We start from the raw sequence: 18,863 nt of genomic DNA on the forward strand, positions 1-18,863 counted from the left end.
AAATGAGAAGGAAGAGGAAAGAAACTGTAAAAATACAGTTTTGTAGATAAAATGTATGTGAGCATATATGTGTGTAAACATGCCAACACATGGGAGCCGCACCATACAATACAACCACAGTCTTGTATTACTGAGGTTTAAGTGCTTTGGTCATGAATTGATAAGAAGATTGTGTTTACTTGTACAACTGCCCAACCCAGATTTTCCCAGACAGTTTGAGGTTTAGCGGAAATCTTTTTGTCACAATCTCACTACTCTAATCTTCACATTATTAATGCCACAAACTGTCAACTGCAAGTTAAGCTTAGAGGCCAGTGTTGTTTATAATACTAGCATAAAGAAATTCTAAATGACGACTCACCTTGGCAATTTGGTCAAACTTGCCAAACAATTCATTGAGCATGATGACCAGCTCTTTGGGAGAACAGTCACTGGCCAATCGGGTGAAGCCAACAATGTCAGCATAGAGAATACTGAAAGAAAAAAATAATAAAATGAGACTTTAACACACATAAACAAAAATTAGGTTTGCTCTGACATGTAAAATATCTAGCAAATGCAATTAGTTATTATGTTATTATCATAATAAATAAATTACATTATTATAATGTTATTAGCATGATGACAAAGAATAACTGAACTATTTCTTACATTTTAAACGTTCACGTCTAATCTAGAAGAACCGCAGTGACTGTAGCATTCTTCCACAGTTGACTCAAAGGGGACCTCACAGGGACCAAGCTATCAGGTTTTAGTTATGATGGTTCATTTCAACACAGCAATGGTAACAGATCCATGTGACTTCTGTCTGTCTGTAATGCTTCGTGATTTATATGTCCAGACTACCACAAAAAAAACAAATATTGGGAGATAATCCCTGGTTTCCATCATTCCAAATTTACAAGCCCCCTGAGTGCTCTGTCAGCAATCAACCACTGTGGAGTGATTGGAGCAAACTAGGGGTCATAAAGCTTACACCATTTGTGTCCTCTAAATTCAGGCCTCATTTTCTCTGCCCTGCCTTGGCAGCCCATTATGACCATTAAGTTCCCTGAATTGGGATGTAGGATTTCAGGCAAAAAGCTTCTGACCCACCTCCTATTAGCTTCTAGTAGACCTGGTCAGTATATGATTAAAATGCCTGTCTGGTTCAACATTGAATCATAGCCTTGGAACAATTGAAGCTGCGAGTCAGCAGACCACAGGACACTGATATGTGACCTGACCTCTGAAATACCCCGACACCACAAGGAAAAATAGATGAAAGTTTGGCCAACACTGAACCCACACAGAGCACCTGACCGAACTTTGTCTCCCACTGGGAACTGAAACTCTAACCATTGCAATTTTCACCCTTGGTGAATGCCATGCTCATCTCAGTTTGCTACAGGACGTGTAAATTACAACATGGTGGAAAAAATATAATTTTTGACTTTGCTCACCATCTCACATTTCTCTGCAAACTGATTATCTATCAATGTATATCAAATTATAACCAATGTTATCATTTTAGAGGCAGAATATGGCAGGTCATGACTTTGACCAAAAAAATTGTATAAGTAGCCCCATGTGGCCTATGTGAAATAGTTAAATGCCTAGTGTGAGATGCCTTTTGACTGTTCTGTATTATCATTATATCATAGTCAAGCTTGCTTAATCAGCATCTTGATATGCCACACATGTCATGTTTATGGGGGAGGTGTTGACTGACATGGATTTTAACAACTTTGCTAACAAAATTTGAGAGAATAAACCTTTTGTGTGCATAGAAGTTGTCTTCTATCTAGATCTTTTACTTTAAATCATGAAGGTAAAAGGTATTAGTGTTGCACTAATACCTTTGTTGCATGTATGTACATAAATATTCAAAACAAACACCAAAAATATTCATTGATCTGTGTGTGTGTGATATAATTATCCACTTAGCACTACACATACAGGAGGCTGATTATAACTTGTAATGCACCACATCCAACCGACTCTGATCACTGGCGGATTAAAAGTTGCAGCCTGACCTGAGTACAAATGCCCATCTGCTGACCAGCAGAGGGACACAGATACTGCACCTGACTTGACCCTGTTCTACTGCCTGACTGAAAACGGCCAGGTGCTTCAGGAGACAGACAACACGGCTAATGACTGGTTTGACTGGGGTAATTATAGGGATAGGTCATGTTCCAGCCTATCATTCAACACCTTCTTATTGAGGCCCTAAATGAACATGACTGATGCCTTCACAATGACCTCCTGATTAGCAAGGACCAAAAGTTTAGTGTCTAAACCCTCTGAAAGACAAGATTACCTTAATAAACATCAGATTGGACACTGACAGCCCAACTGTTTTCTGTATATTTTTGCTCTCTGTGTTGGTATTTCAATTGAACTTCCTTCCAGTTTCACATCTTTCAACTAAACCAACCAGAAATTAAACAGCACTTTAAAATCAAAGTGCCAGTACTGACAATATAAAACCATTTTCTTGAAGCTAAAGAAGCCATGACCAAGCTTTCTTAGAAACCTTATAATGCAATGCCTTTATTGAGGTAAAGCAGACACAGAATCGTGCCTACATTTATTCAAAGAAATGAGCTGCTGAGCCATCTGCCAAAGTTCATTTTAAGCTGACCCAGTGTCTGTCAGCGCTTGCTAAATTAAAGAAACCCTCGTAAAACAAAGAGCTATAACTGGGTCACTGCTGTGAAAACAAATGGGCATATTACAATCTCCCTCGTTACGTGAAGTGGTCGGTGAAATATGCTTTTTGTGCACTTTTAAAAATTTCGTGCCACATGTTTTATGATGTGTATGGAAAAAGCATAAATATAGTACCGAGGCTTTACAGTGACAAAAATAGGACGGCTTCTGAAAACTCTGATTCGAATCATCAGTCGACAAGAAGACCCCCAAGTCAACTCGTACTTTGTTGTCGTAATCCCTGTGCTATTGCTTTAGCTGTGTCATTGCACACAGAGGAATGCAGAGGCGACACACACACAGATTTAGACTTTACTTACTCTATAATATGAAGACACTCATAAAACAGATATATAATAAACCTCACACAGGTCTGATATACTGGCTTTAAGTCATCACCCATCTGCAGTGATTTATTTTACTTTTGCTCACAAATTTAGTCTTTGATTCAGGTTGAGAATATGTCGTGACAGACACTTGTTACTTGTTACTTGTGATACTTTACAAAAAATCATCAATGTGTACATGGACATCTGAATGAACGTCTTGATGGTAGATCAATATAACAGGCTTTTAAACCATCACTTTAAGTGCCTCGTTTGACCAGCAGAACAAGCCTTCCATGACGAGGTGATCCTTTATAACAATGTCTAATTAATGAAGATCTATGGCTTTCCAGGTATTACAAGGTGGTTTCTGGTTGTACCTGACATTCTCGTGCCTCTTGACATAAAGACTGTGGAAGTTGTTATCTTTGACAAGTCTCTGCTGCTCTTCTTTGTCTTTACAGTCTTGCAAGCGCTCCATGATTGCCAGCTTCATCTTCATGGAGATGTAGACTGGCAGCACAGACTGCAGCAGGTTTTCCTGCAAACACACACACACACACACACACAATTAGTTACACAACTGTAATTTAGGTGAGTCAGAAAATTAGGCTTATTTGTCTGTCACATTCAATGTACAGTGATGAGTGGTTAAGCCCTGAAAATAAGCAGACCTGGGAACAGCAAGAACATTCGCAAGCACACACACAGCCACACACGCATGATCACATTTTTTAAGTTCACTTGTGCCTGTCTCTTCCTCAATGTCGCTATTGTAGTTATACCACAGTATTAGCACCAACCTGTGCCAATAGTGGCCATATTAGTGCTTCAGGACTGTCTCCACACCCTTAAGCTTTTAATTGGAATTCAGGACAGGAGTGGTTTATAAGGAACCAACATGTTCATACATGTTTAAAAGTGTAGTGATACCAAATACATTCACAAACTTTACCATGACACACTATAATAGTAAACATAACAAAGAATATTGCTAACTCTGCAAGTAATAATAGCTAGAGGCCTGATGAGTGTTCAAAGTTCAGTAGTAGTAGGCAACTTCTCAAGAAATGATTAATCTTCATACTACTAGAGGGGCATCAGGTTTGATCATCATTGAGGCTTGTTAAACTGAAATATGAAATGGATGTGGATGAAAATAAAGATGAATGGACGAGAGAACAAATATTAATTGCAAAGATACAAGTAGCCATGTGTATGTGCACATGAAAAAGAAGATGTTTGTGCATGTCTCTGTGTGCTTGTAGATTAATTAAAAAAACATTGCGTGAGTATTCACCTCCTTTTAACCCTCTCTAGAAGTAGAGTGTTGCAAAGTGAATTCAAAATTAACTATAGTGTTTTTTATGTGAACTGTAAAAAAATGTAAGTAAAAAGTAAAAAGATAAGTTCTGTTTTCTTTCATATTTGTAGAAGATATTTGTAGAAGATTCCACTCTACTCTATTGGCACTTCCACACTTCATGGCACACAAGGTGTGTTATATAGCTACTGACTTGTACCCATTTTTGGTCTGACGCAGAAAGTTCTGATTACTTTTAATGAGACCACAGGATCTTTTGCTTTAACATGTCAGAATTTTCCATGTGGCCCTTTGCAAACGCCAAGTGTGCTGTCACAATCCTTTTATTTCCCTGGAGTGCTCCTGGACACTCTCCAGGCTGTACAGATATCTCAAGGACTCAAAATAATGGAATTGCACCTTAACTTAATTTGGAGTGTTACTGCCAAGAAGTGAATATGTTTTGACTCAAAACATTCCAGCTTTTCACTTTATTTTTTTAAAAAGACAAAAATAAATATAAGAATTGAAATTGACATTTTGATTTAGCGACAAACCAAACTAAGCGTATGTGTGCTTATTTACAAAATGTTTATGTGTGTGAGCGTTATCCCCTCTGCAACCTGAACTGCTCCTATTCACACTCTGACTGACCTCTTACAGAGTTCAAATGACCCTTTTACTTCCCCTGAGTCTTGCATAAAGTGGCCTTTGTATTTAGGAAAATGGGCTGCAGGATGTGTCATGTGATATACTGCTGCTCTAAGTATTATCCATTAGTTTTTTTAATGTCTAAATTAATAAAATTACTTTAATTACTCATATATATTATATATCTCTAAAATTGTGTTGTCACCAAATGCAGTGACATAAATTAGGTTGAGCAACAGGTGCAAAGAGGTGAGTATCATTACTTCATCAGTATTGATTAAAGAGGAGTGTTAATATGACCCGTTTTTTTTCCTGAAATTAATGTAGAAACACAATGAGAGTTTCTCCATTTGGGTTCAGTTCTGGAGCAATGCCTTTATGTCCTCATTCCCTTTGGGTAACTTAGAGTGCCATGCTCCCTTTTTTTCAGACCCACTTCGAATACAACAGAAGCTTTAAGTGTTAACGATTATATCATTCCTTTCTGTCCTGCTAGGCAACACGACAGCTTCCCTGTTAGCACATTTTATGTCCCGTACTAAGCAACAGTCATAACTGACAAAAGGAGGAAATATGTTTTAAAAATGCCTCTTAAGTCAAAGCAAGTCAGTACAGATGCATCTAATTTAAAAGGCATCACGGGAAAATCTAATTTGAGGAGGATTTGTTAGACGCTATGAAAACATCCATGGGAGAGAGTCAACATGAGGGCAGCCAAAGGCTAAGCTTACAGATGAAATTAAATTATAAGAGTATGGCAATAACAATGACTGACGAGCTACTTTCATTTGTCTGTAATGTTTCCATTCAGTGAGGTTACTAAAATGCAGATCATACAGTAAAATAAAATGTAATTAAAATGCTCATCACAAGTGGCTTAGAATACACTTTAATTAAATGGTGGTATGCCATCCTATCTTTTAATAAATAACAGATCATAACTCAGTGAGATGCAGTGAGCGAACATTATTTTGGCACGTTTTGGTAAAATACTGTTGGCTTTGATATATAATAGCTTCAGACAGAATGCAGTTATTCTTTGTTATCATCTACATTTTGATAGCCAGTGTGTGTGTGACACCAACCTGTTGTCTCTTTTCTATCTCCAGCTTCATACGCATACTGAGGCACCTCAAGGTGTCTTGAAAGGTCTGCCTCAGGGTTTTCTCCATCAGGACTTTATGAAAGGCTCCCACCACACTACCACAGAGAAACACCACTGCATTTGACAGCAGCTACAGAAACAGACACAGAAGCAATATTAGAGCTCAAATAAAACAGTATACACACACACACACACACACACACACACACACACACACACACACACACGTACAGTATCTATCCTGGCTGGATTGAAACTTTCCTTTCACCATTAAAACAAACTATTTCGTTTTACATATCTCTGTCTCTGTATGATTGGTAGATATCTGAGAACCATATGCAGTCTTCTTTTAAAATATATAGATAAAGATGTGTTAACATTAAGTAATAAAGTATTATCTCCCACAGTTGGGGTCTTAAGTCTTGGTTTCATTGTAAAGTTATAGTGTCTTAGCATCATACTTAATCTGGTTAAACATGTTAAACTAAAAACTGAACTTCAGCTTCATTAAGGAGATAACATTGGCCTTAAATACCACTTACTGTCTTGAAGTCTTCCACATACAGCTGCAGGCTGATACCTTAGCATTACAGAAGCATTTCTATAATATAATGGCATGGTTTTGTCCAAATTTGTTTTACCTGTTTGGCAAGGCCAGTAAGGATCACATCTCTATCAATGGTCTCTCTATAAACGGTGAGTCGCAGAGTGAGAACCATGATGTGGGACAATGAGGTAATAACGCTGAGCACTACAGCATACCACAACTGGAATGGCAGCATGGTGTACACGGTGAAGATGATGAAGAGGAAAAAAGGCACCTGGAAAAATAAAGGTTCGATTATACCAATTTCTTGTGCCACAACTAAATAAGATTCTACAAAACGTTACATTCTTTCTAGGGGTGTCACGGCTATCAGTGCTGAAAACAAAGACATGTCATTTACATTTTTAAAATTATTGTTTAAAAAGATATGGTATCAAGTGTGACATAGCCGCCATATCTTTTATGTAATGTACCACACTAAGGCCATATAATCAAATTTAAATTATTTATCTAAACTTAACTCTAAACATGGGGGACAAACGCAAAAACAAAAAGAAGAGTCACTAGATGGCAGAAGGGTACTTTAGAGCAAAAGTTCACCTACAAAAACTGGGGTACTGGGGGAATCTTCGATCCTGCTTTTGATTTCAATATTCGAAATTTAAAGATATAAAATTAAAATTGTGATACCCCTAGTTCTTTCAGTCATTTTGAGTGATCTGATGCCTTAAAATTGTGGTCACACATCTCACAAAACTTGGACGTGGTGTATGTTGTTAGCTATAAGTAATACCTACTGTATAACAAACATTCTAGACAGCCAATTATAGACATACACACTAGAAGATTAACCATTGCAAGTTATTATTTTTTTTTTTTTTTACAAATGATCACACAAATATTCAAGATGTAAAATGTTTAAACATGTTTGTGTGGTCTGGAAGGATTATCATTTGCAACAATAATAATAACATTCATCTGAGCCTTGCTGGAAGGTGAAGCTACCTGGTCCCAAGGCAGGATGACGGAGCTGCTGAAGATGAAGGTGTAGCCCATGGTGAGGTGTGTGGCCCACACAATCAGGCCCAGAAGACGCCTCCATCTCTGTGAGAGCATCTCTGTACACACCAGCACAAACACGGCCAGAAACACACACAGGCTGCCGCTCACCACGCTCACAAAGGCACAGTGTTTCTGTGCGCTCTGCTCCAGCAGCAAGAAGAAAGAGAAAAATAAACACATATTTTATTACAGTAACAAGCTCAGTTCATACTACATATGTCATACTGTATGTTTGCTGGACAGTTTACATACATTTGCAGTGCATGCACTTTATGCAAATTGGTCAAACTATGATAAGAGAGTACTAAGGCATAATACAATTCCTAGTATGTATCTGCCTTAATAGAGGACAGTTGCCATTTTTATGAATGACTGTTTAAGACAACATTAGGTAGTTTGCAGAGGGACAAAGAGGCAAAGATGTGCAGGCACATCTGTCGCAAACATTTAAAGCTATGTGATTCATCAAGTCGAAGCGTAGCACAAAGGACAAAATAATCATTAGTAGACTTTCAATATCACTAACTGAAATAGTGAACAGGCTACACCCTCAAACAAGACCACTTGTTTTAATCAAGCTCAAATCAACAAGCTTCAGCAAACTGGTATACTGTATGGCAAGTCTGTTGTATACTATACTATATACTGGAATCTACTGTCAATTTAATAAAATGTATGCACACTTGCTTACGCCATTTAGTTTCTGTTTCTGACTAACGAATATGTGCTCTGAAAATAAACCTGAGGTTTTTAGATAAGTATAAGACTGAGAGCTATTGATATTCAGCCACTGCCTTGAGGCTTATGTAGGAGTTAGCTCTTCACATCTGTCTCTGCATCATGTCCTGTTTACTCCAGGCCACCATCTTCCTGATTGAGTTAATGTACAGAAGCAAGCACGAGAGAAAAAGATCGTACATTTGTGTACGAGTGTGCACAGCGATATCTGCGTTTGTGTGAGTATCTGTATGTGTGTGTGCATGTAAATATAAACTATGTTTGTGTGTATGCGTGTGTGATTGTCTTAGCATAGGTGGTTAAGAGAGAGAGAGAGAGAGAGAGAGAGAGAGAGAGAGAGAGAGAGGGTGTCGGAGGGAGAGCACTGGAGAAACCAAGGGGTTAAAAGAGTGCTGACAAGTGAGACAGACACACAAAGTCAGTGTTAATAGATCTCTGCTCAGAGAAGGCCATCTCTGCATTGTATGCTGAGCTTTCTGGTTACCATGGCAGCATTAGAAAAGGCCAGATTTCAACTAAAGCACTTTCTACTCCCTATGTAGCTGTGTATCTTGACAAAAGAGCAAAAAAAGAACAATTGTTCTATATGAAAAAAACACATGAACAAATAGTTATAATGTTTTATGTGATAGCAGATGTTATATTTTATAGTATTCCAGACAGATTTTAAGCTTCACAACAGTTCTTCAGAAACCTATGGGTGACGGATATGACATCTATTCTTTATACTGTCAATGGTCTCAACATTGAGACCGACTGCAATTAGATTTAATATTGTTTTCATTTTAAGAACCTGAACAATAGACTGCTTAACGCCATCTCTCCAGCCTGAGATTGGTGCTAGGAACATTAGCTCAGCGAGTTCCTCTCAGCATTACTCTTCAACACATGTCGATTGGAGAGGAGTTATATAAGTTGACAGTGATTTTCTGACACCAGTAGCCACCTCCTAACAGGCACTCTGCCCCTCCTTTGCATTTAACAACAGTGTTATACAAGCTCCATCCCAGCATTTTCTCTTAACTCTTCTGTACCCCTGGCAACTGTGTGTGTGGGAAGACAGCTAAGAAGAAAGAGGAAAAAAGCAATAGAAGTGAGTGAGTGATGGTATGTCTCGGGATGGATGAGGGAGTGAGCCAGTAAGTAAAATTAGCATATTTAATGTCATAATTCACAATCATTAACTCACCAAAATAAAATAGAAAGTTGCTGGATGTGTGTGTGCATAAACAAGAGACTAATTCAATGTGTGCGGATACACATTTGAATATACATTATAAAAGGTCTGTGAGAGAGTGAAAGATCTTTATGTACAAGCACAATGACAAGAAAAAGGGAGTGTGTCAGAGAGTCAGCAGTAACATAATAGAAGAAAGGTAAAGATGTTTTTTTCTCCCCCAACAGGAGAAAGTAATATAATCTCTAATGACAGTCAGTTCCCTGCCAGTCTGACTGACTGCTCAGCTACTTGCCAACACGCCAAAATCAACAGCATGCCGCCGATCAGCCAGAGTGCTTTTTCCTGTCAGATTCAGAACCACGATTACACTCTCTACACTTTGACAACTGCATTGTTTTAACCACCATTTACTGTCTTAGTCCTTTCTTGAGTAATTTTCTTCTATTCAGCTTTCAAATTAAGTTTATAATAGGTGATTTTGGTTATTGGTGCATGGTAGTGTATTTCGTAGAGAACAGATTTGTGCTCAAGCCCTCATGTCAGCAGGCATATCCTCTGTTGAAGTAGCAAAACTGAAGAACTACCAGCTCCAGGGCTGACGGTCTGTAGCGTACCCTGGCCTCTGACTTCTCTGTGGAGAAACGCGAGACAATTTCCTGACAGAGAAGCATCATTAGCATTATGAAACATACTGCCTGATGTTGTTTAATAGATGCATGCCTGTCCTCTTTTCCGATAACTGTTTTCATGTCTGTTTCAGCAATGTCCTCCTTCACATTCCAGCAGTTACACAATCACTCCCTCATTCACACTTCTGGGCAGCTCCACTGGTAGTGAAGGGGAGTTAAGTGCTTTATTTAAATAGTTGACCAGAGAGAAGAGAGTTTTTCATTTGTCACATTTTCACAGCCAACCTAGAGAATCAGACTGACCATACACCACGTCCTGCTTCTCTAAGGCTACTGCTGCTGTCCTAATGTGCCACAAATGTTATGGGGCTGTGTATCTCTAAATTAATTCTCAAAGCATCTTGATTTTTGATTCCCATACTTTGTATACTGTATTTAAGTACAGTATGACAATAATATGCTCAAGTATTATGTGTAATTCCCAGTCCAAGTGGTGTACTGTAAAACTGGCACAATATAAGCTCTACATCACTGGAACAAAATCAGATCAGAAACAGATCTTTTTCAGGTCATCGGTTTTTGACGGGTCATAACAAGAAAAGTGCAGGTGCATTAGATGAGGCAGTTTGTGCATGATGGCTCACTGTAACGGCTTACAGGACCAAATTGTAGAACACAGCCACTGTTAATGTGTTTTGTTGTTACACCTGTATTTTTCCTGTGATGACAAGTCAGAATGTTTGCTGTGAATAAGGTCTGTAGACCTCAGTTATTAATCTCCTTAATGTGAACAATAAAGCTAGACAGCTGATATGTATTAGCTTATTGCAGACATATTGATATGTCGGCCTTTAAGTAACAAGAAATTGCAGCACAGAAATGTATAAAGTGTCCACCAGACACCAGAGTGAAACTGTAAAATGCCTCACTTAGTGCATATCTTTACTCTCATCATACATCAATATCAGTATTGGCCTCAAAAATCCAGTGTTGGTCAGGCTATAATGAACAGTCCATTAATAGCATAAACGGTGGCTAAGCCAGGCTTCTGAAAATTAAATCTTCTTATCTAGAGCATCTTAGCTGATTAAATATATAGGTGATCCGACCGTAATGGTGTCTTTAATCTGCTTATCTGACATAATTTCATCAATTAGCTGTCAAAAAATACAACAAACCCTGAGAGCGAGAGAAACAGAGGTTCACTGCTGGTTATTATATGCAGAGTGTCATTGGAGAGTAAACATAGCAATACAAACTACACTTTCTGTACAGCACCTTAAACAAACATGCAACACAATTTCAGCATTGGTGTTTAGTCCAACAGCACGACCAAAAGCCAATTTTGTCACAAGTTTCACAGCTTACTGGCAATAGCACTGTCCATTAGAGCCACCCTGTATTTGACAGCACGATAAGAAGCATTGTTTTGACTTCAGTGGCACCTGCATTGTTCCAAGATGGAAGCACACCAGTGAATTTACTGTAATCAGGTTAAGTCAGACTGGTTGGGAGCATTGTTCTTTAACTACTGTCCATTACTGTTTATTACATTTAAGTGGCCATGTGCTGAAAATAGCCAAAAACTCAGTTTGTATCAAATGTTAGCACTTTGCCTTGCATTAGCTTTCATCTGGCATCCCTCCTATCCTGGCCCCATGTGTTTTGCAAGGGCACAAAAATACGAAGAAAGTGAGCAAAGTGGAAAAATATGTCATAGCATAGCATCACATGTGTTTTTGTTTGCCCCTGTAAAACCCATCCATCCTGTAAACATCAACACAAAAAAGTGTTACTCCTTCATGACTTGTTAACATTATTTGCCAATTCGCAGACTTTCTGACCTAAAATTGCACACCAGTTTCAATAGTGTGGATTCTACACAATTTATTTAAAACAAGTTGTTTAATAAAATCAGCTATATTAAAATAATCCTACAGCAGCTGGCCCCGGTTCGAATCCCGCATCGGACGGCCATTTACTGCGTGTCACTCCCTCTCTCTCTGCCCCTGCTTCCTCACTATCTTCAGCTGTCCTATCATTAAAGGCATAAAAAGGCCAAAAAAATTATCTTTAAAAAATAAAAAATAATAATAATAATCCTACAGCATGTCCCAGACCTCATAAAGTAGCCATAATAATTAATGTGAAGGAGTTCATAAGAACCTCACCGGCAGTGGGGTAAAGTTACAGACATTCACAGTCTAATGCACAAGTTTTGAGTTACTTATTAAGCTATTAAGAAGGACCTCAAAGCTTAACAGTGGTTCACGAGCAAATACTGAACAAATTCTTTCCAGTGTATGAATTAAAAGGCACTCGAATGACTTAAAATAACTAAAATTTGCCTTTGTTTTTAACAAACATGTGAAAGTGACAACTCACCAGTTGAAGGGCAAAGAAGAGGATGAGGAGGATTCCACAGGCGAGCATGGAGAGGCCCAGCAGGAGCACCAGCGGCTGATACTGGCTGATGCAAGAGAATTTTCGATATAGTGCCTCATTTTTCGGCTCCAGGTCGTTCAACAGGTACTTCCCTTTGGCTGGCATGGCTCACACTTCTGACAGAGGCATATCAGGTGTTAACAAGGAGCCCCAGAGAGCAGGAGTGTGTGTCTCCACAACTTTTGTGAGTGTGTGTGCAGGGAAGGGCAGAAGTTTGTTAAGATGTCCACAGTTCTAGATCCGTTAGGGCCCCCTTGCTAGCTCATGATGCTCAAGTGAAACTTGTGTTTTTCGTACAGCGTGGCATCTGAATGCTGTTGTTGCTCCTCTCACAGCTTCGTTGTAGCTCTCCCCACTAGTGTCCTCTCTGTCTCTCTCTTTTTCTCTGATTCTCTCCCCTTCGCTAGTCCTTTTGTGTCTTCTATCCTCGGTCTGCTGTTGGCAGGCAGACCTGCTTCATCCTTTGCCAGCTACTGTGTTGCTCCCTTCAGTGGGTTTGAGTAATAAACCCAGTGCTGGGAGACACAGAGGGGGAGGGGAAGGGAGTTTAAGAAAGGGGAGGAGAGGGATAGAAAGGATGAGCAGAAGGAAAACAGGATGAGGTCAGCAACAAAGGTCATCGATGATCACACCAGGTTTCGGGATGTAAGGGAGCATCAGGTTAGAAGCTCCACTCCTAAGGAGACAAATGGAGAAAAAAGATTTTACCAAAAGTTTGGTGGCACACACACAAAATAAAACTACAATTACAACTACAACTATTACAATATTACAATACATTTCATAGGTCTATACAAAAAAGAAATGGCTTGACTGATCTGAAAAGGAGCCCAGCTCTAATGAATCTTATCTGGCACCTCATTTGACTCGCTGGTAACACTGTAAGAGTAGACATAAATATCCGGATCCCTGGATAAGCACATGCTTATTCATCACTGAACTCCTCAATTTTCACAATCCAAAAAAACCCCATCTCTGTTTATCCAAGGCATCTGGCTCAGTTTGACCAGAACTTCCACAGAAAGCAGTCATAATGATGGGCTGCACTGTTAATGAGAGCAGTTGCTTTGGAGCCATTTACTTAACAATACAACATCATGGAATAAACTTCTACTACAACCACAAACCACATTATTCTCCTCCAGCTGAACTAACAAACAACATAGGTCCATGGTTGACAGGCACGCAAACCAAAGACAAGTGGACTTGTGACGCTGTGTGTGCATATGCGATCAATAAATTGCATGAATCATTGCCTGTAAACTGGAAGACAATGTTATTTGATTACCTGCTCATTAATTACCTGGATAATCAGCTTGAAAACAATCTGATCATCTCTAGTTTATCTTGTGACCAAAAACTCACTTATCACATGAAACAAAAGCTGCAATATGAGCCTGTAATATAATGTGTAATATTTATCCTCCCTGTATTTAAGAACAAAGCATCTGCTTTCAGATTGTGAAAATACTTAAAACACTGAATATCTCTTCATAAAACTAAAGCCCTTTGGCAGAGCTGCGAAAAGAACTGATCACAACCACAACACACAATCTATAGACACAGCAGTCTGACAGGAGAGGCATGGCTGCATTATGGTGATGAATACATTGCACTGCAAATCTTGTGAAGATGCTGTGGTTGTAAAATGTTATTGCTCAAAACTAAAAAGGGGAGAATTTGTATGTAACTGTGCTGTACTAGCTTGCAAGAGCACTGTGTATTCATTTGGGGGAGAGGAAAGGGCACTGGCTTAAGGCTCAATGGAAACAATGTGAACTTTGCACCACTGTCAATAGAAACCTAATTTTTCTCCAGTTACTAATATCTCTGTGCGCAGTGTGTGTAAAGCACTGCTTCGTATTTGTCCTTTACATAGCAACAGAGACAAATGCTCGGTGCAATAAAAAGAGAAAACAACACACAGACACCCACACCCACACCTGTTGCATTGTGTATACCTGTAGTCTGCCACAATGCTTCCATTTTGTAGTGATAACACGCATTGCCACAGTAAGCGGTGTCATGACTGACCCACTAACAGTTTACAACCACTTTTAACCTTCCCTTTCACGGCTGCTGCTGCTGCTTGACAGAACAGCATCCAGCCAGCTCTCTCCAGCCTCAGATAATACATCGCCAGCAGTCTGAGGGTAATAAAAGCAAGAGGGAGAGCAGGAAGGTAAAACAAAGCACATAGTCCTGGTGGGCGATCTTGTCCTCTTCTTGCATCAATAAGTACCAGCCGAGCTGTAAGAAGGGAACTCTGAGTAGATGTTTACTGCGTGTTTACACTTGGGAAATCATTTACTCCACATAGCTACAAAATGCCATGTCTGGATCTTAAACCTGGGAACTGTATGCAGTGCTGATGTACATTAAGCACATGTTACTATAAATGTCATCATAAATGGTGAACAAAGCAGGAATAAATATGAGCCATATATATTTTTTATGATCACATACTGTACATGGGAATCTTTTCAGGTAAAAGCACTCATTTGACAGTCCAGGACATTAATCAAGGCAGTAGTAACACTGAAAGCAAAAAACAAAACAGGGACAGACCTGGGTGCAACAAAGAAGCTGTTATCGTACCTACAGTGGAGCTACTTATCAATGGACCACAGAATTGTGCCTCTCCTTTCTATCTGCGAATCCACCTTCTTACTTGGAAGCAGCGATACATAGAAATAAAAAGAAGGAAAACAGGAGAATATCAGCTGTGATGAGCTCTTATGTAAGTGTTTTTCCAGTAACACACATTCTAGTCAACAGTCTGGATTTGTATTACTCTTTAGAAACTCTGCAGCATATTAATCAACCAGCAAGTGACTGAAGTTACTGAGACTAAACATGACCAGGTAACAAGCTGAAGTGCAATCGTGGACCAAAGCCAATACCTCTAAACTATCTTGTTCCACTTTCTCTTCAAACACTGAATACAACAAGAAAAGAAAGTGAAAAAGTTGATATAATGCTCTTAAATCAATGAATTAGGTCCGATGACTCAAAGACTTCAGCATTTAAAGTGTTTATCTAGTCTTTAGACAACCATTTCACACTGCAAGAACTCCTCATTTACCAGATGTTAAAGCTTATGGCCCTGATGGTGCCTTTCATGCTACAAATCTGAAGTTGCCATGGCAGAGAAGCAGCACCATCAGACCTGTGCTTGTGCTGTCACACTGAGCTGGGAAAACAGGGAGACAGGGATGTACGCTTCAATAGAGCCGAGTCTCTCAGCGAGCGAGGATGAATAGCTGAAACTGTGCTGCATTGACTGCCAGGTCTTTTACTATGAAAGCTTGGCAATTGAGGGAATCACATAGCAGCCTTGTAAACCGGCGTCACTGAATCCTTGAACAGCAGCCACACAAAACCAACTAACGTCATTGCACGCTTGATGCCGAGATGCAGGAACACACAGGCCCTCGTGTCAAAGAAGGAGGCGAAGTGTAACATAGACTGGGAGCTGTGTGTGTGTGTGTTTTTATAGACAGCTTTAGAAAAATGACATCGTGAGTATGATAAGCATGGAAACCATACTGGAGGGAAGGCTTTCATTACACTAAGGGAGACAAGGTACTTTTAGACAATTTGGCAATTTGTGAGTTACTTAATCTTGTTTGTACTTAATCACCATTCTAGTTTTGCAGCACACACTGCAGCAATCTACCTGTCAAATACTGGTTATACTTTATTGGAAGTAATTAGGCTAAGGCTTAAGCCAATATTTGTGTATACTCTCTCTATTCATGTGATAATATGAAACATGCATACTGAACATTGGAACCTGTTTTTATGCCTCAAGAGATTAATCTACAAGGGACCCATTTGATTGTAATTGCTATTTATACTGTATTAATCTAAGGTAACCCTAGTTCGTTAACAAGCACGCACAAGCAGTCTGTTTAGCAACAGAGTGACATGTTTAGCCTCCCAGGAAACAAAGCAGGAGTAGGTATCTGCTGGGCAGCCGAAAAAACACCAGACAATGCCAGATGTCTAACAGGAAGCAAAGCAATTGGAGGAGATCTGTCAAACAGCGATATACAATGCAGTCCCCAAGTATCGGGATGGTGACACATTTTCTATTGTTGTGGTTCCATTTCAGCTTCAGGGGTCATTAATTTTCATGACTTCATTTGAATTTTTACTTCCACCTGATTGAAGCTTCCATTTCAAAGAAGTATGGTAAGTTCCTCCTCCAGTTAAACGCTGCCTGTGATCGGGAAATCCAATTCCTTTATGCCAAGCAATCGCCTCACAGGTAATAAACCAATCTTATCTAAAAATCTGGTCAGATCTTCACCAAACCTCCACCCAATTCAAAGCCTTTTCATCGGGAGCAGATAGGCAGGTCTCTTTCCAAAGCAAATCACTCTGCTTTTATGGCCGTCTTTGTGTTGGCATTCAATAAGCTTGGACAAAAAGGGGACAAAGAGTGACCTCTGTAAGAGAAAACAGCCAACCGCATTTCTCAGCCCATGCTCGACTGATCCAGAGTTGAAGACGATACTGGTAAAGGTCAGCTAGACTAAAGAAACCAGGCTCACAGACATCAGTAGTAGAGCTGGCTTGCTTCCACCCAGCATTCAAATCAAGAAACACTGGAAGGTGCCTTTTAGGTCTCTTGATAATTCTTTCATGTCGTTGACATGAGCATGATGACAAAAGGGTTCAATCCGTATCAAACCCTTTCAAATGAGACGAGTTAGCAAAGACTGGCGCTGGTACTGGCCCAACTTATCTGCAATGGCCTAGGACAGAAATATCGTATCAGCGCATATATTGCATCGATATTTTCTACAGGTCATAATTCTGAACAAGATGCTTGGGGTTTAGATCTATTAATTATATTCCATTTGTGTTTATTTATCATTTTTAAATTCCAGGTAAACTTTAAAGTTTTAAGGCACTTAAGTCTATTAAACTCAAACCCCAAAGCCCCACTGGGTTAATGTCCATCCTCCACGCAACTTCAAACCCCACCGGGAGGATTTCAAAAGCGGTTTGCCTCCCAGACTTGGTTTACTTGCTCAGATTTGGTCATTTTCCCTGGTTCATGTGCTTCTGAATGTGTAAATGTGCCACATAGACAAATTGCTTCCCTTTTAGCTGTTTTTACGACCGGTAGTTTGGGCGGGGTCTTTTATTTTGAAAAACCATCAGTCAGGCTCTATTTGATAACTACCCTTTTATGCAAAAGCATAGAAATCACTAATTAACATCAAATACCAAAAATAGTTCCTATCAGTTTCAGTTCTCTGTGTGTGCTCATTCCCTCTCACTCACCCACATGTGGTTTCTCATGTTCTTTATCTTTGTCTGTCTACTTTATAAATGTCAATATCATTAAATTACTTTTCTGTCAATAGCTAAGACTCATACTCAACCAAGCCAGGACATGCCAGAAAACCCAGAGATTATAAATCAGCGGAAAAACTGAGCACCTTGATAGCCCACCTTCCTTAATTCAATGTGCAGTGAGTCATCAGCAGCAATGTTTTATTTATTTAATAAATTGTTTTGTGGAAAATAGCACAGGGGAATTCAAAAGATGGTCATTTTAGTGATTTAACTTCAAATGCAGGAAATAGCTGGGAATGTGGGAAATTGTCCTGACTAACCATCTTTGGCATTTTATATTACAAATATTAATACTTACCATGATAGAATGAGTGACTGTAACAAGACAAATTACTGTGTTATTTTCAGTGTATACATGGGACAAATTTTACCCCAGTCAGAATTGGGTTGCTGGATAGGCTACCTACATAATCTTATAGAAACCTGCTCATACACAGAGCCCTCACATAAACAGATGACTGATGTATGCACAGCAATGCAGGGGACAGATTAGATTAGGTCCTCCTCCTTTCCCCATCTCTGCTCCTCTCCTCCCAGTACTGTCTACTGGTATTAAATTATCTAGATTCACCAGAAGGAGCTGCTGAAACCTAACAATATTAACAAGATGCTATCTCAGCACTCATATAAGCTTCAAATGCCATTGCTTATAATAAATACAGGAAGTGCAAGCAAGAGCACCACGTGCTCAGAAGCTGGCCATTACTGCTCAAGTGTTTCACATTTACTTCCACAAACCGGAGCCAAGTCGCACCACCACAAGTGAAACCATCCATTTTGCTGCTTGAAACAGCAGTCCAAAGAGGGGTT

The 18,863-nt window shown here is 39.4% G+C and overlaps 1 protein-coding gene across 3 annotated transcripts in view; it reads right to left on the minus strand.

The window, feature by feature from the left end:
* The window catches only part of adcy7 (adenylate cyclase 7), a 53,284-nt gene that overhangs the window by 13,600 nt on the left and 20,821 nt on the right, over positions 1–18,863 (minus strand). For all 3 annotated transcript variants that reach the window (XM_010757311.3, XM_010757303.3, XM_019274315.2), the window contains 6 exons: positions 12,621–13,356; positions 7,632–7,829; positions 6,721–6,900; positions 6,060–6,209; positions 3,401–3,561; positions 362–473 (listed from right to left, as the gene is read on the minus strand). In XM_010757311.3, coding sequence (XP_010755613.2) covers positions 362–473; positions 3,401–3,561; positions 6,060–6,209; positions 6,721–6,900; positions 7,632–7,829; positions 12,621–12,785 — 966 coding nt within the window. In that variant the 5' untranslated portion in view covers positions 12,786–13,356. The remainder of the gene's footprint in view (positions 1–361; positions 474–3,400; positions 3,562–6,059; positions 6,210–6,720; positions 6,901–7,631; positions 7,830–12,620; positions 13,357–18,863) is intronic.

The sequence above is a fragment of the Larimichthys crocea genome, chromosome VIII (assembly GCF_000972845.2).
Source record: "Larimichthys crocea isolate SSNF chromosome VIII, L_crocea_2.0, whole genome shotgun sequence".
In the NCBI taxonomy this organism is placed as follows: Eukaryota; Metazoa; Chordata; class Actinopteri; family Sciaenidae; genus Larimichthys; species Larimichthys crocea.